The 23787-nt window shown below is 48.8% G+C and overlaps 1 protein-coding gene across 7 annotated transcripts in view; it reads right to left on the reverse strand.

Annotated features, from left to right (window-relative positions):
* PAX2 (paired box 2) overlaps positions 1-23787 on the reverse strand; it is a 77757-nt gene that overhangs the window by 38313 nt on the left and 15657 nt on the right. For 5 of the 7 annotated variants that reach the window (XM_061206176.1, XM_061206338.1, XM_061205957.1 and 2 more), the window contains exons 4-6: positions 7367-7452; positions 5738-5857; positions 95-163 (exon numbers count right to left, since the gene is read on the reverse strand). In XM_061206176.1, the coding sequence (XP_061062159.1) occupies positions 95-163; positions 5738-5857; positions 7367-7452 (275 nt within the window). The remainder of the gene's footprint in view (positions 1-94; positions 164-5737; positions 5858-7366; positions 7453-23787) is intronic. The other 2 variants (XM_061206096.1, XM_061206257.1) reach the window with 1 other exon arrangement.

Here is a 23787-nt window from a genome sequence, read left to right on the forward strand (position 1 = left end):
TGGCCCTTAGGAACCCACTCTCTGAAGACTCTCTAACGGCCACCCCTGGCTCTTTCCCCTGGTCCCCGCACCATGTTCCCTCTGGCCCCCATACCTCTTAAAGTCCAGACCAGATGCAAACCTCCACCTCCTCTAATGTGGGCAGGATCAGTGTATACCTCGACTAGAGCAAATAAGAGACAGACACTGAGAGATCGCGAAAGACAGGCAGGTCGAAGACCGGGGTGGGGGGTGGGGGGTGGAAACCCTGAGGTTGGGAGACCAGGTTCCTCTGTAAGGGTTCCCAGTCTCAGTCTCCCTTGCCTTGGGGGCCAGTCCACCCCTGGAGGCAGGATCAGGACAGCCCATCCTTTTGCCAACAGAATGCAGGGTGATGTCTACAGGGTCCTTTGGGCAAAATTCCATACGCGAATCTATGCCTCAAGACCATGCAACCTTAGCACACCCAGGCCTGGCTTAGAGCTCTCCCAGCTCCCTGGCGCTGCTGACAGGGACATGGACATGCACCTGCTCACATTTGATCAACTCTTCGAGTGCATACACTACCCAGAAAACTGCATGCCTGCCCAATGCAGTTCTGCATCCCCTTTCACCCAATGACCTCAGAAAGGTAGAGAACACACAATACCCACATTTGCATAACCCATGTAAAAAAGCACATGTGTCCACAAAACAAACATACATTTCCCAAGGTAAATAAATAAATTTGTATGTGGGAGCAGAAATACACAGCAATGGATAGAGGGAGGGATGCCTCCATGTTAGAGAAGAAGGGGTCCCGTATTTATTTACCCACATCTAAAATGCCTGTGGAGGCTAATAAGAGATGACATGCGGCCCAAGTGGATAACCGCAGAGCAGATGAGCAAGCAGAGATGGACAGAGGTCCTCCCAGTCACACAGGGGAGGCTCATATCTTTCCCCCACTGCCCTGGTCCCATCTAGGTCGGTTTATCCCAGCATCAGCTTCCCTAGGCTGCCCTACTTAAAAGGAGCTGCACCAAGATGAGAGAGCCTGTACCCAAAAAAGTTTCTTTCTGACACAACTTCATTTCCCCTTGAAACATAAACCTGCCAATTATGCCTTCCTCCCCAGACACACAGCGAGCCATCTTCCGAGATGGAGTCGGCTCAACTCCATATCCATGATCTCGCGTAGTGCTCCCCACGTCCCTGTGAAGTAAGTACCGTCACCATCTCTATTTCACAGAGAAGAAGACTGAGCTGATGAAGGTTACGTGACTTGCCCAAGGCACTAGGACTCAAACCCGGCTGCGCCTCCCTCCAGACCCCTTCCCCACTGAGCCACACTGCCCATCCCTGCTGCGCTCCCGGGACTGCCTGCTGGCCTCCACCCCGAATCCTTCTTCTGCGTGGGGGTCTTTGCAGCCTTCTCTTGCCTGAAGCCCAGGCTCCCAGACAGAGCAGATGCTGCTCCTTCCCACAGCCTAATCCCCTCATTTGCTCCAAGTCAAACCTGAGCAACACACTGGGGGACTTTTGGGGGGAAACCAACTAAGGAAATAAACCACTTCTTGAAGTTACGGCTTCATCCAAAGCAGAAGGGAGCTATTAAAGGCAGTGACAGGTCTCGGCTGTTTGCAGCCATGCAGGCTGCCCTGCCAGCAAACGTACAACTGCACCGGCCTGGCACCACTCGACTGCACAATTCATTGTGCACCTAATTAATGGAAGGCAGAATCACGGCCCCCCGCAACCCCACACATCAAAGGATGATACCAACACACCTCCCCTCACACAGATCAAAAGACTCATACATATGACTTCATTCAGATTTTTGGACAAGTTATGTAATTGCTCTGGCCTTCAACAACACTGGTGGACGGCAATGCTTTAGGCCACAGCCAAAAGCAACTGGGTGAAGGTAAAGGACTTAGGTCTTTCAGCCTAAAAAAATACCAGAGTCCCTATCCTGCAGCCACATAAGTCAGGGCATGCAACATTCGGGGAAGCAGTGTTCCTTCAAAGGACCCTAATATACCCAGCCATAACTGTACCCAAGAAGAGGGAAAGATTTTAGCAGGGTACTGAATGGGGATCTACCTTCTCAGACGGATGGACAGCCTGTCTGCCGGGTGCTTTGTGACATAACTTCCTTATCTATCCCTGGTCTGTCTACCTGTCTCATTCTGGGACCTCCTGGACTCTTGGGGGGAGGGGAGGTCAAAGCTTCTTGACTAGCATATTTCTTAAAGGCAAGTCTGGGGATTTTTCCATTCTTCCAAAGGCCAAAGCATGAGAGGGCGTCTCAAGCAGGCTCACAGTCACTGTCAGTTTCCTTTTTCCCCAGAGTCACAGCTGATCGGCCCTTCACTAATGTCCCCACAGATCTGATTGCTGCAGATACTAATAACGCTGTCCATATTCTGAGTACCAATGCCAATAATGCTCTGGGTATTATCACCGTGAACACCAGTAACTACTGCTGAGATTGTCTCCAATAATGCCAGCACATGCTGCAGTGATTGTCCTCGCTAATGCCCACCACCGTTACATTGTTAGTGCTGAAGAATAGGCCGAACTGTACCCACAGGCAGGAGCGGGAGTGGCTTCCTTGAGGACAGAGAGGCTCACAGCTCACGGCTGGGCTATGACACTTCTAGGGAGATGCCCCAGTGGGTGGGGCCGAAATCAAGCCAGCCTGGCAGGGGTACAGGGTCCACCTGGAAAGAGACCTGCCCCTCAACTCCCTCGAGGTCTAGTCCCTTGACATGTATCCCCATTCCCATCCCAGCGTCCCTCATTGCCCGAGTCAGCTCTCTCTTTTGCCTGTGGTGCTGGCCCAGTAGCTGAAGGATACACCTGGGTGTCTGTGCAGCCCATGCCCAAGGCTGCCTCCTGCCACCGGCCTGCCAGCTGCTGTGCTACCTTGGCCTGACTGCAGAGTCGGGCTACATCATCTTGACACATAATTATCTCCCCTATTCTTAATCATCTGAGCTGCTCCCTAATGCAAACTGGGCCTGGCTGCTTGGAGGCACCCAGAGTGGGGGAAGGGGGGAATGGGCTGTGAAAGGTCTGCCTTTGCTCTAGCCTTTCCTTTCCCCTCCCTTTCCACCTGGGTCCGATGGATCAAGTGTGTGTGTGGTGGTGTGTGTGTTTGGGGTAGGGGGGTGGTCAGGGAATACTGGCCTCCCTAATAGGCTCTGGCCTCCACCAGGGGAAGGACAGCTCCATCTGGCCTGGGGTTGGTCAGGAGGGGTGAGTCAAGGCAAAAGAACCCCCTCCCAAAAAAAAGAAGCAGGGTCTCTGATCCTTCTTGCCAACTGGCTAGGCCTGTGGGTAAGTATTTAAGCAGCAAGAGTAAACTTAGAGGCTACCATTATCCCTCACCCAGAATTCAACTGCTTCCTGAGATGTCTCCCCACTGCCATCACCACCACCCTCCTGGAGGAGGGTCTTCCCCAGCCCAGCCCTGCTCTTGTCCCTTCCTGCCCAGACACTTGCAGTGGCTTCTCATGTCTGCAGGAAAAAAGTCCAAACTCCTTATAGGGTCCCGTCTTGGCCTGCTCTCCTGTGACCCTAACCCCTCCGCTCAGCCTTACTGCCACGACTTCCCCTCAGGCCCTTTCATCCCAGCCAAAGCACCCCTGTGTTTTCAGCACAGTGTCTTCTGGTCACAAGGTTCAGTCTGTCCGATAGAATTTCAACTACCGTTGTCTTTGAACCATGCCCCTTGTCCATCCCTCAGGCCCCTCCTCAAAAAGCAGCCCTTCCTGGAGGTTCACTCCCTCCCCACTTTGAGTTCCCATGGCCTGCAGCCCAGACCTCCTTCACAACATACATATCTAGATCTCTGATGGGCCTTTCTGCTCTCTGGGCTCACATGTTTTACACGCCCCACTAGACTGTAAGCATCTTAAGGACAAGAATCATATCTTGTTCTGCTCTGGGATCCTACAGCACCAAGCCTTTCTTGCGACGGATGCCCAAGAAAGGTTGACTGAATTGAATTGACTTGAAACAATGAATGTGATCAATTGCTCAGAGAGGAGAGCACTCTGTTCTGGGCCAGCCGGGCCCGACCTGCAGTGGCCGCAGCCCCAGGCCAGTGCCTCTCTAACCCCAGCTCCTTTCGTGGCCCGTAGGAGCCCAGGAAGCAGGGGACACGCTTGGCCCCAACCGCAGACCAATAGGGGAGAGGACAAAGGGGGTCCTGTGGCCTCTCCCGGCCCCCTGGTCATCTCACAGGTGCTGGTGGTTAAAGGAGAAATCCTCAGGTTCTGAGGCAGAATCTTCCAGATCACTCAGAGTGCCAGGGAGCTTGGAGAAGGCCTGAGTGTGGGAAACCCCCAGAGAGAACTGAGACTTAGGCCCTTCATGCAGCCACCCCCCTGCCTATCAGTGGCTGCCGCCAAAACAACCACAGTGAAATTTAGTGAGTGGCAAAGGCCGTGGCAGCCAAATGGGTTTGGATGTTTTGGAAGAAGGAGAAATAGAGCCAGACAAGCTGTTTTCCTGTGAAACGAGGCCATTAGGGCTTCTGGAAGGAGGCCAGCCCCAGGTCATCACTGTCTTGCCAGGCCCAGGCCTCTCCTACATGTTGTCCTTTCTGCTGGAGGCCGGGGCTCTCACACTCTCTTTTCCCTCAGCCTGGGTCTAGGGAATCTCAGCTTTGTCTCTTTTCTCTGTTCCTTACCCTCTAGAGCTGCCCCAATCAAGGGCTTGTCTGCGCTTGGGATGACCACATGATTTACTGTCCAAACAGGACATTTTTGAGAGAAAAAGGAGATGCTGACTGGCCAAGATGCAGAGACAAAGGCATAAATTGGGACTGTCTGGACTAATGGGATATATGGTCACCCGTCTATGTTCATATTTAGAGGGTTCTGTCTATTTCATGGGAGATACCCTTAAAATCATATGCCCTTCCTAGACCAGGAAGTTACTGCCTCCCCAGCAGGGACCATAAGATCAAGGCAGGAAGCAGGCTCCAGACACTGGTGTCTCCCTTTGTCTGGGCCTGCCAGCCCTGCGCCCTGGCCTCATGCATCAAAAGAGAACCAGATGGTCACCAAGGGACCCTTAATGTCACAATATTTGAAAAACACCTTCTTCCAAGTTCATCTCCACCACTCTCTCTTCTGATTTCCTTTCCCTGCTCCTCCTCTTCATCTCCTCACCCTTTAACTCCCTGCCTAATAGCTAGCTGCACCTGAGGAATTACAGGGAATGAGGGGAAGGGCCAGAGAGGAGCGTGGGGGGTGTCTCCTCCCATAGAGAAGAGCAGAGAGGGCCCATGCCCAGCTCCCCAAGTGGTCTGAATGGGCGCAGGGTCCACGTGTTACAGAGAAAGGACACCAGGGTCAGCTGCGCATGACATCACACCCCCATCTCCTGATGGGTTGAGATCAGAGGAGGACAAGTCAGGTTGGCTTTTCATCCGCAGGTCAGAGACCAGCTGTCCCCCAACCTCCAAAACCTTCCCATGGTCCATGGCTCATGCTTTCCCTCCTGGCATCCCACCGGGATGTTCGGGATGAATCCCAGCGGAAGGTGAGGCAGTCGGGGCTGCTGAGCAGATGGTGAAGCTGATGGCCCCACCAGCAGCCTGCCTCCCTCTCTCCAGGAGCCAGCAGGGTAGTGGGGGGACCCGGGCTTTGCTACTAAAACTGATCTCACAGCAGAGCAGCTGCAAGGCTAGGCCGAAACCGGAGCTCTGAGTCCAAGGACAAAGCATGCACAGGGGAAGCCAAGCCTCTTCCCTCCTCCCTACCTTCATCACGTTTCCTCTTCTCGCCATTGGAGCGAGGGATCCCCAGGATCCCATTGATGGAGTAGGATCCCACTGGATCATTGGAGGTGCTGGAAACAGGAGGGGAGGCCGTACTGGGAACTGGATGAGAGTAAGGAGGAAATGCCGTCAGGATAGCAGTTGTGATCGCAGGCCAAAGCCCCAAGGCTGGGGGCAGAGAGAAGCAGAGGAAATGAGAAGGGATGGGGAGCCCATAGTCCCCTCCTTCCTCTGAGGTTTAAGGGGGAACGCATTGCTACATAAAATTTAGGCTATTCACTGCTGTCCCCCCGGGTTGAGTGGGGACCAGTCAACCCCAGGCCTTCTCTGCAGACCTAGAGTTTTCACTCACTATAGATTGAACCCACTCCCTGAGAACGTGGGTTCAGCAAACAGCAAAAGCTGACTCAACCTAGAAAGCGACTCAGCGGTCGTGCAGAGAGCACAGCTCCTAGGATGCCTCCTTGCACAGCTCATCCTATCTGATCCCCTGCCGACAAATCCTTCTAAACAAACCCCAGCCCATTGTTTCTAGTCTCCTGGGCGGAGTCTTTCCCAGTCCTGATTTAGAGTGTGGCTTTCTAAGGTCTAGAGACACAAGAATGGTCCTGATATTCCCCGAGAGTGTGAAGCTCCTCTCCCTCAGTTGCTTCTGGTCTTGAAATCACTTGAGAAGTTCCTAATTTCCCCTTCAGGGCACAGAGTAGTGAACACATTCACTCCGCGGTGATCAGCTCAGGTACAGCCTGGCCCAACCCTCCCTCCCAGCACATGCTGTAACACAGGCCTAGTAAACAGCACTCCTGCCAACTCCAGGGGGGCTGGGACCAGCGCTTTCTACTTCCTGCTGGTCAAGAGAGAGGGGACAGCTGCCAAGAGGGGCAGCAGGAGAAGTTTAACCACATCCCAGCCCCTAAAGCCCCAGACCTCATCTATGGCTTCAGCAGCACCAAGCGCCCTTGGGCCAAAGGGAAGATAGTGTGGGGGGCGGGGATGGGGGCTGTTAGCAGGTGTTCTGGTGGACCTGGGTCAGGTCTCTGTGAGGCTGTGAGCGAGGGTCAATAAATGAGGAGGTTGGAGAGGGGCAGACAGTTACTGAGCGGATGAGAGAGACAAACAGATCAAGAGAGACAGGTCAAGAGGAGAGAAGCCATGAGGAGGGAGGGAGAGAGACAGAGGAACAGGTCCAGGGCCATATGGACAGAGAGCAGAGGAAGGAAGAGGAGAGAAGAAGGCAGAGGAGGGGAGAAGAGAGGAGGAGAATCTTAAAAATTAAAAAAACAAAAAATGGAGTAAGCAAGTAGATATGACAGAGGAACAGGGAACAAAAGATGGAGAAGAAGGAGGATGGGAAAGAGAAGGAAAGTTAGAGGGAATAGAGGGAGAAAGACAGACACACAGACTGATAAAGGCAAGGCAGCTCTGAGGAGATGCTCACAGGAGGCAGAGAGCAGTCCTCGTGAGCTAGTCTCCCAGGAAGATCCTGAGCCTCTAGGAGCCCAGGGAGAGCACGGGCCTTGGACCTCAGACAGGTGGGCATTTCCCACGGGCAGAGCTGCTTTTCCCAGCTCTCAGGGGGCTCAGCTTCCCCCCTTCCCTGAGCCCTCTTACCGATGGTGTGGCCAGGGGCAGTCACTCCGGTCCCGGCTCCATCCGTTGTTGGGTGGAAAGGCTGCTGAACTTTGGTCCGGATGATCCTGCAACAGCATCACAACAGCATCGCACATCACATGCCCTCTCCTGCCCTGGTCACCTGCAGCCCAGTCCTGCAGAGGCACTCCCCCAAGCTCCTCAGCGCCCTCCTCACCCATCTGCTCTCTGCACCCCTGCCCTCTCTGACTGCTGCAAGGCAGGAGCTTGCCCTCCTGTTGGCTCTGCGATCCAGCCTAGCACAGCCCTGGGCAGAGACAGTCTGCATTCTGTCCTGTTGTGTGCTTCGTGAATTGCAGCGTGATGTTTGGTAGCAAGGATCGGGCAGCAGAGCGAGTGGAGCACAGCATCCTTCCCATTTCTGGGAGTGGGGGCTGCCCTGGTGACATGCTGTCCATCCTTCCCTCCTCAACCACACACATCTCCTCCCGAGAGGAGTCTGGAGATCATTTGGGAGCTGGCTTTCCTATTGGGACTGTATCACAGTCCTCCAGAGTCGAGGGAGGGGGTGAGATTTCCCCATTTCCTGAGCTAAAGAGAAGTAGCCAGGGAAGGGGCTGGGTCACACAGGTAATCCTTTCATCTCCAGGATTCCAACACAGTACCTGGTCCCTCTGCCAGGTGTCAGGCCCTGAGCAGCTCCTTGAGCCCACTTAGGGCTCTCAAACCTGTCTAAGCCCTGCCCCTGCCCAGCTCGCTGGCCCGCTGGCCTCCTTCTCAGAGGCCTTACTTGGATCACACCTTCTTTACCAGACTAGGTGAAAAGCCTAGTACCTTCCCTATGCACTCCGTTGGGGTGGAGGCGGGGGGAATCCAGATCAAACATCCCAGGGCTGGGGATTGTTGGTGACCCAAGGACGCAGGGCTCAGCGACACAGAAGACCAACCCTAGGGCCAGGACCAAGGGACACTCTCCTCCACCCACTGGTCAGTCAGGTGCCCTTGGAGGCCACTTTTCTGAAGGCGCTGCTCTCCCTGCAGAGAGGAGTGTGAGACAAGTTCATCTCAACCAGCCAGGTGAGTCACAAGCCGTGCGTGGACTGGAACACTTACTTGCAGGCAACCGAAACAAGGCCCCTGCCTCCCAGGGCCGGGAATGAAGTTGGGCAGGGAGGACACACACCCCGGGGCCTCCCAGGGCCGGGAATGAAGTTGGGCAGGGAGGACACACACCCCGAGAAAGCTAAGTAACCCCGAGGGGGCCAGGCAGTAAGTGCCAGGAGGATGCGGGGGAGAAGTCATGCCCCTTGCAGGTGTGGGAAATGGGAAAGAAGTCACTGAGGAGGTGGAACTTGATGTAGATCCTCAAAGCAGAGTAAGGCTGAATATATATACACACACATGTATAGGAGCCAGAGGCACAGAGGATAGTGGAAAAGTCACTGAGCTTCGTGGCTGAGGCCCCGAGTCTTCCATTAAGTGGCCACATAGCCTTGGCCTCATCGTTCTCCTTTTCTGGGCCTCAGTTTCTTCAGCTATAAAGTAAAGAGGTTAGACTACAGAATCTCTAAGGTCTCTTTCCCCAGTAAAAAAAAACCAATATGATTCTAAGATGAACAAAGAAGTGGAGAGGAGGGCATTAGAAGCAGATGCTGGAGGAGGGTACAAGCAAAGCACAGGAGCCGAGTGGTCACACTGGGTTAGGGGCTAATGCCTAGGCCAGGAACGGTGTAAGGGAGTAAGAGGAAATAAGGCTGAAAACTTGGAAGCAATGATGATACTAGCGATTTTCCACTTATCAAGCATCTATTATATGCCAACATTATATGCAATTTATATTACTGTATATATACTACTGTTAATTCTCACAACAACCTCCAAAGCAATACTATTATCCTTGTTTTGCAGACTGAAAACCAAAGCTGACAGAGGTTACAGAGCTTACTCAAGATCACATTGCCAGCTAGGGCAGAGTTGGAATTCAGTATTTAAAATGTGTGCTTTTTGTTACTTTGTCAGACTTCCCCCAGTATATAGGAACCAGGTTTACAGAGTCTCAAGCCATGAGTGATTTTTAAACTAAAGGAGACATGTACAAACCGATGCAGGTAAAGCAATAGACAGGCACAAGGCCATAAGTAGCTGGCCCCAGAAAAGAGAAGGAAGAAAAAAAAAAGGGAATTCCCTGACAGTCCAGTGGTTAGGACTCCATGCTTTCACTACCAAGGGCCCAGGTTTGATCCCTGCTCGGGGAACTAACGTCCAACAAGCCTCGCGTCGCGGCCAAAAGAAAAAAAAAAAAGAGAGAAGGAAGAATTTGTAAGATGGATTTGACAACTAAATGGAGTCAACCACGGCTCTAAAACCCCAGTTCTGTGTAACTGGAAGGCTGGTGGTTTGTCCCACTGTCAGGAAGAGGGATGCAGGGAGGTGACTGGTTGGTCCTCGACATGAGCATTTGAGGAGGTAGGTGAGTGTCCAGGTGGATGGCCATGCACCAGCCGGCAGAGCAGATGTGGATTTAGGAGACTGTCAAGGAAGGAAGTGTTGGTTGGGATGAGAGAACTGAAGAGTAGACCCTGGAGGACATCTACTATCAGAGGCTGAGGAAAAGAACCTGACCTTACACAGGGGTCAGAGTTGGTCACACAGGAAATGACAGAACCAGGATCAGGCAGTTTTAGCTAGGTCAACAGAGAAGAACATTTCCAGAAGGAGAACGTAATCCACAGCATCCATGGTGACATAAAGATTAAAGGGAATTGGGAATAAGAAGAGGCACAGATTTGGGAATTTTGGTGACCACTAGTGACCTTGGGAGAGCGGCCTCAACAAAGCAACTGAGGCAGGAGCCAGATAAAAAGAGGTTAGGGAGTGGACAGCAGGAGAGGGAGGCAGTGAACATAGACTATTGCTTCAGCAGTGTGTAGAAAAGGAGAGAAAAGTGTGGAAGCTGAGGATGGAAGTGGCAGCTAAGTGGAGGGAAGGCTGTTTAGGGGAGGAAGGACCTGGATAAGTCTGTAGGCTGAGGAGAAAGAACTGGTGAAGAGGGAGAGGCTGGAGTTGCCTGAGAGAATGTGGATGATTGCCAGACAAGGCAGAACAAGGGGAGAACGGAATGGCGGCCATGGGGACGAGGCAGCAAGAGATGGCACGTGGTGAGGTGGCCCAAAGCTTCTGGGTCTGGAGCATGATTACAATGGGAAAGACCCGACAGTCGCTAAGGGCAGTGTAGACTGGTCTACACGAAAAGTCTAGAAGGAGGCTGAGCAGCTCAGAGCAGCTGCTCCTAATTCACTGCAGCAAAAGGCTTCTGGGATCTCAGTGGGCCTGTGGGTGGCTCTGACTTGAGGGCTGGTGGACTCTGGGCTCTGGACTGAGGGAACCCCAAGACTGAGGCTGGGTGAGACAGACAACTGGATGGCCTTGTGGAGCTGCTGTCTTTGTTACCCAGAGCCTCTGACCCCTGGGGCGCTGGTGCAGTTTTAGCTGAGGCAGCAAGTGATGGAAAATCACTACACCCTGACAGCGGCTTGGTGGTGCATGGGAGAGGAGCTGGGCAGGGTGCCTGCTGTGAGTTACTAATGCTCTTGGTGTCCATCCATGCCCCCCAGGAGGTGGACACTCACCAGTCCCCAAAGCTGATCTCAGGGAATTTAAGAACCGGGATTGTGGAAAACTTATGGTCATCCGTTGCCCTCCTGCATCCCATACACAAACCCAATGACTAATAGGAATATCACTAAGGGTTAAAAGGATAAAGAGGTTGCTTTGTGTGACTGCCTGATCCTATTGCCCCCTGTTCCTCCTCCTCTTTCTCTAACTCTTTTTCATTCTTGGCCGCACAAGACAGCCAGACACATCTGTGGCCACCATGGGCCCCGCCAGGTTTGGCCTGGAGAGTCAAGTTCCCGCACATGCATCCTTGCGGGGCTACAGTCAGGAGCCCTGGGCCCATTTACCGGGGGTTGGGAGGTGCCATATCCCATTTCCACAGAAAGACTGCCCTGCGAGGGTGCTTGCTCCCAACTTCTCCTTCCAGCATGCTTTCCTTGACAGGGATGCTCTTTCTCCCCCCCACCTTTCCAGAGAACCTCCTAGGCTTTGCCTTGCAGGCACTTAGCATCTCACACTCACAGGAGTATGAGCAGAGCAAAGGGAAGAAGGGGATGGGCTCTGGGCTCAGTCTGCCTGAGTCTGAGTCCCAGCTCTGATCCTATTTTTTTTTTTTTTAACGTCTTTATTGGAGTATAATTGCTTTACAATGGTGTGTTAGTTTCTGCTTTATAACAAAGTGAATCAGTTATACATATACATATGTTCCCATATCTCTTCCCTCTTGCGTCTCCCTCCCTCCCACCCTCCCTATCCCACCCCTCTAGGTGGTCACAAAGCACCGAGCTGATCTCCCTGTGCTATGTGGCTGCTTCCCACTAGCTATCTATTTTACATTTGGTAGTGTATATTTGTCCATGCCACTCTCTCACTTTGTCTCAGTTTACCCTTCCCCCTCCCCCTATCCTCAAGTCCATTCTCTAGTAGGTCTGCGTCTTTATTGCCGTCTTGCCCCTAGGTTCTTCGTGACCAAATTTTTTTTTTTTTAGATTCCATATATATGTGTTAGCATACGGTATTTGTTTTTCTCTTTCTCATCTGATACTCATTGCCTGTGGAATCCCTGGCAGTTTCTTATTCCCTCATCTGTAAAATAAGATAATAATACTATCTACTTTGTAGGACTGTTGTGAGGATTAAATAGGATAATTCATGTAAAATGATTAGTATGATGCTTGGCTCAATAAATGCTAGCTATAATAATAACTACTAGTATTATTATTCCTATGGGTGATCCCCAAGACTGGCTGCATTCTATGGAGGGGCTGAGCCAGGTGCAGACAAGGAGGCCTCTCAGGCCAATATGCCCCAGCCTGGTCAATGCAGCTGCTTCAGGGACCCTGGGAAGAACACTGAGAAGACAGGAAACAGCAGCCAGCAGGTGCCATAACCTGACCCCAAAAGAGATGCATCAGAGACTCTCGGGAAGACAGACTGGGGACCCCTGCCTGGGGGCACTGGGAAGGATCCATAGACAGTATGAGCAGCAGCTCCCTCAGGACCCAAGAGATGCCAGGGGGCTGTGGCAGAGCTTTAGAGTAAAGGATGACAAGGCAGGTGAAGTCACCCCCTCTTTGGTTAAATTCCCCGGAGGTCTCCACTCCCCACCATGCTGGAGATCAAAATAGTCTCATCAGCTCTGTGAGTTAGCATGAAAGCATGTAATGAGTCTCCTATTAACAATTTGTTAAACTCATGAACAAACTGAGACACTCTCAATTCTAAGAAAGCGCTGGGGTGAGTCTTCACTCCTCTTCTGGTTTTCCCCCACCTCCTCCCCCCCTCCTCCTCTCCTTCCTCCTCCTCCTCCTCTCATCCTTCCTCTGTGTTTCATTCTCTCTCTCCCCTTCTTGTCTGTCTCTGCCCCTCTCTCTGTCTCCCTTCCCTTTGTCTGTCTGTCTGTCTCTTTGCACCCTGAAGTCCCACTGTGGCTGTGTGAGCTTATTGATTCCTGGGAGCTGGGGGAAAGTGGGAGGCAGGGCTGGGGTGCAGGCTCAGGGATAGAAATAGAAGGCTATAAATTATTTGTGACAGGAAAGCAATAGTGGCAGAGTGCTGAGCACAAGTCCTGTGTCACTATTAGATTCCTTTTAGCCTGATGACACTGTAAAAAAGGTTAAGTGTCTGCTGGAATCGTACACCTGGGGGGCCGGGGCAGCCTGGGAGCAGAACAAGCCACTGAGAGCAGGTATATCAATTCTCCAGGCCAATAATATTCCTCTCATTGATCGCCACGCAAAGTTCAAAAATCTCATTACAGCCAGGCAGACCGGGAACTTTTTACAAATCAATAGAATGATATAATGTATGTATACTTAGTACAAATGTATCTATTCATCTATCCATCCATCCACTGTCCGCCTCAGGGTTTCCAGGTTAACCTACCCATCATATTATGTTATGTTATGTATGATATTATATTGCATTATATTATATGATAATAAATGGTGTGCAAAAACTCCCCCTGAGGTGGAGACAAGAAGAGGTCTTATGAGCACTGAGGTGACCTCAGACAGCTCACCTTGGAGGCAGTCAGGTGGCAGCATTTCCAGACCTAGGCTGGTCAGGATTTCTAGAAGCAGTGCTTCCTTAGCGGAGGCTCCAGTAATAACAAACTATTATCTACTGAGTACTTACTATGAGCTAGGCAATGTCCTAAGTGCTTCAAACAAATAGTTCATTTAATCCTCCCAATGACACATTTTACAGATAAAACATATGATAAATTGCCTAAAGTCACCCATCTAAGAAACGGACAATCTGGGGTTTGAATTCAGGCAGACTAATCCTAGGGCCCATACCCTTAACCAGGAAACCACACTGCCTCCAGGAGAGAGACACCCAAAAGCCCAGAATCCAAACTCCAGGATTCTATGGTTCTATTCTCTTGCTCTATTGTGTTCTGAGAAACAAAGGATAAGAGGCTCCCTGAGCTTCAGCATTCCCCTCTATAAAATGGGAGTATACCACCTGCTGGAACCAGCTGCTGACAGCATGATATCCACATGGGATCGCCAAGCATGTCCCCATGAAATCCTGTCCAGCTGCCTAGAACAGACTGTCTTCTCCACTTTGGAATTACTTCCTAGCAGGTTGGCCTCAGGCCCAGTCATATCACTGGTTTGCTCAAAGAGTCTTTGGGGCAAGAAGTCAAGTATTAACATACATGTGTTGTATACATGTATAAATCAGTTTAAATTGCCTACTTCTAGAGTTTTTGCAGAAAATACTTAATCTCTGGTATGGGGAAAGACTTTTTTAAAAAAATTTATTTACTTTTGGCTGCATTGGGTCTTCATTGTTGCGCAAGGGCTTTCTCTAGTTGAGGCGAGCGGGGGCGGGGGGCTACTCTTCATTGCGGTGCTTGGGCTTCTCATTGCGGTGGCTTCTTGTTGCGGAAGTCGTGGTGCACAGGCTTAGTTGCTCCGAGGCATGTGGGATCTTCCCGGGCCAGGGCTCAAACCCGTGTCCCCTGCATTGGCAGGCGGATTCTTAACCACTGCACCACCGGGGAAGTCCAGGACAGTCTTTCTTGATTGAGTAAATCAAAGGAACTCCAAGGTGGAGAATGTTTCAGACTAGCTGGCCCCACTGCCCATTAAACAAGATGATGGTGGGAGGGGCCTCTGCCAGTGACTTCAGGCTGCCTGGGTATTATAGGCTGGATCATTCAAGAGGACAAAATGATATTTGCCTCAGCAAAGGATATTTTACACAAGAATGCAGGTAATTGCTTTAACTCAGGCCTTTGAGAGCTGCCTTGTCAGGCACGTGTCCCTGGCTCTGCCCTGAGGCAAATCAGAGCTACAAAAACAGCTGGAGACTTTTCATGGCAGAACCTCAAGTGAGATCTCATAGATTATTCAGGAAAATTTTCCTTCTTCCCAAAATGGTTCCTACCTCTCCCTACTCCTGAGAACTCTAAGGAACTGAAATCTCCCCTCTGTACATCCCAAGGACTGAAGAACTGAAATTTACCACCTCCTCCTCACAGGAACCAAAAGGAAGCAGCAGCCACCCAGCCTTCCCCCCTGGCAGCCCGGAAGTGATTCACATGCACTCTGTTTTCCTAGGTCCCGGCTCTGTTTTGTGCAAAGTTTAGAGTTGTTTGCCCACGCCCACTCACGGGTTTCAGTTTGGACAACTGACCATATGGTAGGCAGGGTTCTGTGCGTGAGAATGGCTGCTGATGAGGGGAGGCTATGGGCAGGACCTTCCATTCTGGCTGCAGCAGGATATAACTGGAATACACGGGTTCCGAGGTTACCAGGGTTCCCCCCAAACATGTCAAGAGTTTCTGTCTCTTTTGTTGCTTCTCAGAGGTCATAACTGAGCTCTAAGAGATGACAGTCCTACCTAAAAGCTTACAGAAAGGTGTCCTCAAACTACTGTCCTTGAGCCACTTGCATTAGAATCCCCTGGGGTGCATGCTAACATGCAAAGCCCTGGAGCCCCCTTCAGACCTTCTGCATTAGAATTTTTAATGGTGGTGGGGCCCAGGAATCTGTAGTTAAGCAAACTCTACAGATTACTCTTAAACTCTCTAATATTTGAGAAAACTAGCTTAAGCCAGGGGGTAAGAAAACCATCCTTGAGAGAGTTGGGAGAATGTCTTAGTGAGTTACAGAAGGTTCCTTCCTCATATTCTATCAACCCACATCCCCCCTCTGCTAATCCTGACTCCATCTGACACAGTTACCAAAATTCAAGAGGCTCTCAGTTCCTCTGTGGAAACTAAACTATAAGCCACAAATAAAAATAATTTCAAAATAGTTTTTGGTACCTTCCAGGCTGACAGATTTCCAGTGGGTTCCTTAGATACCAGGAATACTTACTGCATCAATTTAGCCTTCTAAGACTGGCACTGAGGATGATAATCCTTCTACCATGTGTCCCTGGGAGCCCAGGCCAGATACAATTTACCAGGCTAGATGGGCCATGGGGCTGGCCCAAGGGGGCAATAGCGATGGTTTATATGATGAATGGTAAGCATATGGATTGATTTAACTTCAAGATATGCATAGGTTTAAAAATTAAGGGGCAATGTGTTTAACTAACCATTTGGAAACCAGTCTGCGGTGCATGCCAAGCCCAGAGCGTGACCGGACTAGCTCCTCTCGCCACCAGCCCTGCCCTCATCTGTCAGGGCTTCTGGGCTAGACCTGGGGTCTACCAGCTGTCCACCCCATGGTCCAGAGGCTAGAAGACTGCCTAATATGATGGGGAAAGGGGTGCTGCTATAGACTCATTGCTGGGACAAGTCCTCCCTGTCCATCCTCCCCTTCCCTCCACAGGCACATCTCCCTCTGCAAGCAGAAGGGAGCCCGGAGGGAAGGGATCCTCGGCAGCAGCCAAGCTGGGGTCTGCTAGCGGCTGCCTGGCCTCCCTGCCTCTGGCCCCTCCCACCTCCCACCTTCTTGCTCAGTATTCAAAAACAATCCATCCGTCTCTCTGTGTCTGTTCCTGAAAGAATGCGACGTGGCTAAAGCCTACAATTGCTTCCTATTACCTACAGGATAAATTCAAAATTCCTCAGCCTGGCCTTCAGAATCTTTCCCAATCTGGCTCCGCCCTGGTTTTCCAATCTATTTCTCTCTGTTTCCCTCTTCCACTTACGGTCCAGCACAGAGCTGAAACCTGTTTTCTTGCTTACTCAATTCACAGTGAGTCCTCCCCTGGACTCTGAGCTCTGCAAGTGCACATGTCACGGTTATTTTTCTCACCATTGTATTTCCTGCACCTAGCAACAGTGCCTGGCATAATATAAGTACTTAAAAACTAATTGTTGAATAGCAAATCAATGTTATTACTATTAATAATAACAATAACAATCTTAAGGGACATAGTGAACTAATATATGTTCACTATGTGCCAAGGCACTCTGCAAAGTACTTTACATGGATTATTTATTTTTCACAACTTCTTATGAAGACTATTATCCCTGTTCTACAGAAGTGGAAGCTGAGGCTCAGAGAAGTTGAGTAACTTGCCCAAGGTCACACAGCTGTTAAGTATCAGAACCAGGATTTAAACCTGGGAGCCTGACTCCAGAACCCATGTTGCTAACCACTGGGTAGAATAAGTCAGTCGTAACAAGAACAGATGGTAGAATCTATGAGAAACTGGGTCTGAATAGAAGAGCTGCATGTAAAAATAGTAAAAGTAATAACTATCATTTATTTCATATTCATTCTATGACAGGCGTTATAACAAATGCATTTTCTCATCCAGATCCTAACTACAACTCTATCAGATAGGGGTGTTCTCTATTTTACTAAGGAGACAACAGAGAGGCTAAGCAACTTGTCCAAGGTCATGTGCTTAATAGCAGTGGAGCCAGACTTTGGGTCTGTGACTCCAATGTCTGTAGGCTGAACCATGTTACCTCTTCTGGAAATTTCTATATTAATATTTCTTTGTGTTTATTAACTATTCGGGCATAAACAATTTTTTTCTTTCAGTCTTTTCACATCCATGATCTGGACAACTGTGCAAATGTATATGTAGACAATGAACAGAGACTGCACGTAGCTGTGATTCTAAACATGCCTACCCTCTCCTGTGCACGTGCCGTAGCTGTATTTGATAAGCATCATGTCTGTGTTAACCTCAATTTTAGGTTAAGTGGCTATGGTTTCACTGTATTTTATATACATTGGTAGGTTTGGGGGATAGATTTTCTAAATTCTCTATATCTATCTATCTATCTACTTTCCAAATCGTGTACACGATTGTGTGGCAATACTGAATACAGACGTGTTTCTCAGTTTCTAGAAACTATTTATATGATTAGTGTATCTTTATATTCATGTCTGCTCTAATGCATTGATTCAAGATTTATAATACTGGATATATTTATCAAAAGTCCCCTCATGAATTTCTGCCCAGTTATGCCTTTCAAATCTGTAAGCCACAGTCATACATGACTCCACACTCATCACTGTTCCCTTCCCAAGGTGTTTCAGAGGTTCACATCACAACTGCATTTCTATATTGGTCCGTGCACCAATACTGATGTACATAAATGTGCATTTGTATACCTGTGTATCTTTCTGTCTATGGCCAGGATGGGGTGGAGGTGGGGGACTGTGGAAATGAGAGAATTATTAAATGCCAAGTAGATGTGCGATAAATTCCATTGATTTTATAAACTCCAACTTGTCTTCAGTCTCCTTCCATTCTTTATCCTGGGGGCATTGCAACAAAAACCTATTTTAAATACCTTTACTCCCCCTCCCCAAAAAAGTGTCAATATTTTATTTGGATTTTTAACTTCGCTCCATAACAGTTGTTTGACCTCCTGACTCGTGCGAGTCACATAAATTCTGGGACTTTATTCAGGAGCCATGTTCCTGCTATTGAATAAGCAATTTGGGAGGGTGAATTAATGACTTGTGCTGTTGCTGGAAAGTCCCTGAAGAAATATTAAAATTGCTTGCAGACTGAATCGATACTCAGTGAACACCCAGCAAGAGGGCTTCAGCTCTGGAATGGCCACAGAAGGCAGTGCTTGGTGGAGGAAGGGGAGTTCCTGCACCCAGCTTGGTGAGCCCCCTCCCAGGCCACCCCCGCCTTGCCCTCTATCCCTGGAGCGCTGTCATTTTCAGTAACGGTGAAGTCTTACTAAACCCCAAGCAGGAAAGGGCTGATTTGTCCTGTCTCAGGAAGCAGGCTCAGGGGACAGTTTACTCTCTCACTAGCAACGAGAGCCCAGAGGCTTTATTGGAGGTGATGGTCTGGACACATCCACCTGCTGGAGAGATGGGATGGCGCTGCTGCTTTCTGGCAGGCTGCACTGTGCTGGGGACCAGGAGAGTGCTGGGTTTGGGGAGGCTGTGGCAGTGATCCTTTTCTGCTGGGTATGCAGGAGGGCTGGGTGTTGCACTGCTGGCTCCATCTCTGTGGATGTCTGACCAGTGTTTACTATCGCTCAGGTGGCCACATGATTTCAGCCTTTGGGCATGGGTGTGCCTGTGGGATGGAGCACTTGAATTGTGTTGTGTGGTACCATGTATTGCTAACACATTCTGGCAGCTGGCTTAAGGTCTGTTACCTGATGTTTTGTGGTATTGTATCAAGGTGACTGCACTTTGTGTAACACTGAGTTGGAGGAATTTGAGTATTGTTTGGTGGCAATGTCTGTGTTTCTGCTTTGAATTATTGTGTTCGTTGATCATATCAGCATCTTTTTTTTTCGTAATGTATGTCTCAGAGATTAGGTTAATGGGTGTCTCCTTGGTGATGTGGGTTGAGCAATGATGTTGGATCTGGGTGGTGGTGTATGATTCGGTAATTGCTTTCTTGATGTGGCTGTGTGTGAGAAGACCCATCCTTTAGCTTTTTTAGCTTACTCTGGCTTGGTCGTTTGCACTGCTTCTTTCCAGGAGGATTCTAGAGATGGAGGACAAATCTCTCCTTGATGACCACTCGCACAGTTCTGTTGTTCTTGGAAGCAAGCTGCCCCTGCTCTACAGAACAGATCTGACCTTACCACAGTGACACAGGTTCTGGTGCCACCCTCCCTACATCTGCCTAATTTGGAGAGTTAAGCCCCAGGGCCAAACCCAGTGCCTGTCAAAAGTCTAGCTCCCTGGTGGGACTACGGGAGGATGGATGGGACTAAACTCCCCAATCCCAATGGGAATAACATGAACTCTAGTTCTGAGAATCCCCAGTTCACTCTACTCTGTGACTCTGGCCATCAGCATCTTCTTCCTTCCCAGCATCCCCAGATGATGTGGCTCAGCTGTGGCTTGTACTCACAGGGCCACACACACACACCAGGAAGAGTACAGAAACTCGTACTAGGCATGACTTTCTACTAGGTGCAGTGTCTCTGTTCTGAGCTTGTAAGTGCACGTATAAATACATGTACTCCCTGGCATGAGACTTCAAAACATACAAAGTTGCTCAAGAGATCACACATGCCTGCGCTTCCTTTGATCCAAAGTTGATATGAAGTATGGAGTAGTGGAAAAGCACATGGGTTTTAGAGCCAGTACTGCAGGAGTTCAAATACTAGTTGCGCTACTTAGTCTGTGACCTGAATGAGTTATTCAACTTCTCTGTACTCCAGTTACCTTATCTATAAACAATCCTATAAAGCCCTATGGGGTTGTTTATGAGGCTTAAATCAATTAATACACTTAACATGCTTATAACAGTTCCTACTGCAGTAAGCACTTATTAGCTATTATTGTTATGAACATAAGGACTTACCAAGTAAAGTGGCCGTAAGATTGGCCTATGTGTGTGTATAACCACATGTGTTAATGTGAATAAAATCTAAGATAAATCAAGTTGTGTGTGTGTATGTGTGTAATTTAAGCAGAGAAGTGCAAAAATTTCAGTCAGGTAGCATGAAGGCAGGGGTTAGTTTTCTCCTTGGGCTTCTGTCCATGTGGACAGTGTGGGGGGGGTTGGGGGTTGATAAGAATCCACCACTACCCATCTCCATACAGAGGGCTATACCCAGCACTGTGGTAATGAATAGGCAGAAAGAAAGATGGTGGCCCTTATACATTTGCAATTATAAAAAAAAATATTTAAGGATGATTGAGCTCTCAGGATTCAAATTTAACTCATTAAAAACATTTACTTTCTAATTTTAAAAATCAGGACCTTTACCAGCTAATAGGTGTCAATGAGGAGTAACAGAATCTAGGCATTAAATTGAGAACTGAGGAAGAGATAAGAAAGGAATAGGAGTGAATGTTAAGGCATTTGGTGTGGACCTTACAGAAGTCCATTGGGCTGGACTTGGTTACCTAACTAGGCCCAAGGGGCAGGGAGAACTTGGGGCCTCAGCCTTATTCCACAGGCTTTCCCATAAAGATGGTGAACCAGAATATATTGTCAGTTTAGGAAACGTCCATTTTCATCTTTGCTCATGGGCACAGATTAAATAGGAGAATTCACAGAGCCCAGTTACTTTGAGTCATTACACTGAAGAAGTGAATTTTTCTCCTGAATTTTTAAAAAATCTTTTATCCTTTAGCAATGGAATAACTGCAATGACGATCAATCTCCCATGCTTCCCTGGAATATCCAGATATGCTGGGCCACAGTAGACAGATTTAGTTTGAATCTGTCAAATATTTGCTCACTTCCTCCTCTCCTCTTTCTTCATCCTTTATTCTATCTCCATTTTCTCTCCTCTTTTCCCTTCCTCTTTCTGTTTACCTCCCTGTCCTCTCCCCTCTATGACATTTAAGCATCAGAGGAACCCTTCAAACCCATCAAATAAGGATTTTTTTCCCATTACCATTTCATTTTATCTTTTAAAAAACTACAAAATGCAAAGCACCACAACCCATGAAAATGCCATGAAGCCCAGAAAATGCCAACCTTCAACTCCTCAAGCAATCATAGCCTTATCCCAGAGAAGGAGTGTGCGGTCATAAGAAGTATAAACGCATACACGCACACACGCACACACACACACACACACACACAGGCTGGGCTCTCAAAAAAAGTGGACAAAGGGGGCAATTATCTAATTCTGTTCAATGGTCATATAACTGAGTCATAAAGGTTCCTTTTTTTTTTCTGGAAGTACAAAGGGCGGGCACCCTTCCTAAATCCAGCTGGGCTCACAGTGGACCATAATTCTCACTGGCATTCATGATACACAGTTCTGTTCACAGAGTATCCTTTTGGCTCCTCGAGCTTTCTTATTTAAAAGATTTCAGTGTTTATGTACGCACAAGCCAGAACTCACGTACACTGGCAGACACATAACTTGATTATTATTACCGCCATAATAATAACTAACATTTATTGAGCACTTGATATCTGCCAGGTTTATGCGGAATAACTCATTCAACCTTCATGAGAACCTATGACAGAGCTCTAGCTACATGATTATCCCCATATTAGATTAGAGTAAGGAAACTGAGGTCCAGAGAAGATATGAGATTTACCCACAACCACATAGCCAGTGAGTGGGGAAGCTAGATTCAAACTCTGGCAATCACTTCCCAGAGCCCACTTTCTTATGTTTTCTATGCCACACAGGTTTATGTCTGGCACATAGTAGGTGCTCAGCAAAGGTTTTCTGAATGGATGAATGAAAGAATAAATGAAGGACAGACCATATCTATTAAGAACACTGATATTTCCTTAAGATAGCGAAGTGGGTTCCCTTATGAAGCCAGGCCTATGGGATAGCTTAAGCTTTCTTTGGACAAAGTGATTTGCCCTCCCAACCAACTTTCTGGGGAAAGAGTCTATCAGCCATGCTTGCTCAGATACTAAGTGCTCCCAACCACCAGCTCTCCACTTGACTTTCAGGCCAAGCCCAGCCACCCTTCAAACCAGAAATGAGACCCAAATACATCAAAGATGCTTTCTAACCACAATATTTTGTTCCCTAGAATATTTCCCTCTGAAAACGGGTGTCTCCCAATGAAATGAAACACCAATGAAATGAAAACAGGAGTTGGTTTTGTGCCTGGATAAAAACTAAGAAATTCAATCAATAATGTGGACATCTCTAAATCCCCAGATATTTGGCATCATATTGATAATCTTTAGAGATGATTGACTGAAGGTTTGGGTTTTCATCCAGATGTTTGGGAGTTGCCACAGTCATTAACCTGTTTGTCAGCAAGTGCTCATGCATCTCCAAGAGACCTAAGTGAACACTAAAGAGGAAAAGAATAACCCAGAATAAAACAGACTAAAGAGGACAGGGGTAGCAGCTATTCGACAAAACTAGTCAAGCAGACTCTGTTCTGGGAATGGGTTGCTGCCTTGGAGATTCATTAGAACATGGATCCAGCTCACAAGAGACTCATGTGCTCAAAGACCTTTAAAAACCGCATAAGGCTGTATCCTTGGCTGTCTACAGAACGCTACCCCATCAGATTGCAGTGTGGCAGAGCTGTTGGATCAGTCCCAGCACCCGGCACAGACAGCTCACATTGTGGTCAATCCACCTTCATACCCACATGGCCTTATCCACTCTCCGGATGCCTCACGCCTGTGTGCGTAGTATGTCTACGCATTGTCAGTCCAAGCCGTAGATTTTGCAAAGCTTGGCATAAATCTGGTTTGTGCCTTTGTCCATGTACCCCTGTTTGTGATTTAGTGCTCTGCCTTTTATCATCTCTCCTACCTCCATTTTCTTTCCCTCTCTACTTTTTAATGCTATTTACAACTTCCCTAGCCATAGTGCAGCACAGCGATCTTTCAGTGTCTCTACTGATAAACCCAAATGATTTTTCTTGCCCAGGTTTTCTCTCCACTCAGCTTAATTTACGTTTTGGTAAATAGGAACTTTAGATCGTTCCCTTCAATAGCATTTAGAGTTACCACTTTTATCAGAGGGATCACGGCACTAAAGGACTCCCTGCAAGGGACATTTGTTTATTCTCATGAGCGATCGGCTCTCTCTACGTTCGAGAAGGCTGCGTGCGTGCAGGCGTGCATGCACAGCGTCCTCAGTTTGAGCATCTATGCTCCACTGCCCTGTGTCAATGCTGCTTGGCACTGGCAGGAAGAGCCCAGTGAAACCATTATGTGGCCAGCAGCCGACCCTCAAACTGCTGGAGATAAATCCAGGCCCTGGGTCCTCTGTGCTGATGACCATTCGGTTCTTTGAGGAGCAAGCCCACATATGCCTGGCAGGGCTGCTTCTCCAAACTCTCCCTCCCACATCCACCCTTCTTCCCTGAACTGCAGGGGAGGCTTGTGATGACATTACTCACAAGCAAGGTCTGGGGTCCCTTCTCCTAGAGGTGGGAGTTGGAGGAGGAGGGTAGGAAGCCAGGACAATGTCTCTCTCTCTATTTCTGGGCCATCTATTGTCTTCTTCTACTTCTTTT

The sequence above is a fragment of the Eubalaena glacialis genome, chromosome 1, assembly GCF_028564815.1.
Source record: "Eubalaena glacialis isolate mEubGla1 chromosome 1, mEubGla1.1.hap2.+ XY, whole genome shotgun sequence".
In the NCBI taxonomy this organism is placed as follows: Eukaryota; Metazoa; Chordata; class Mammalia; order Artiodactyla; family Balaenidae; genus Eubalaena; species Eubalaena glacialis.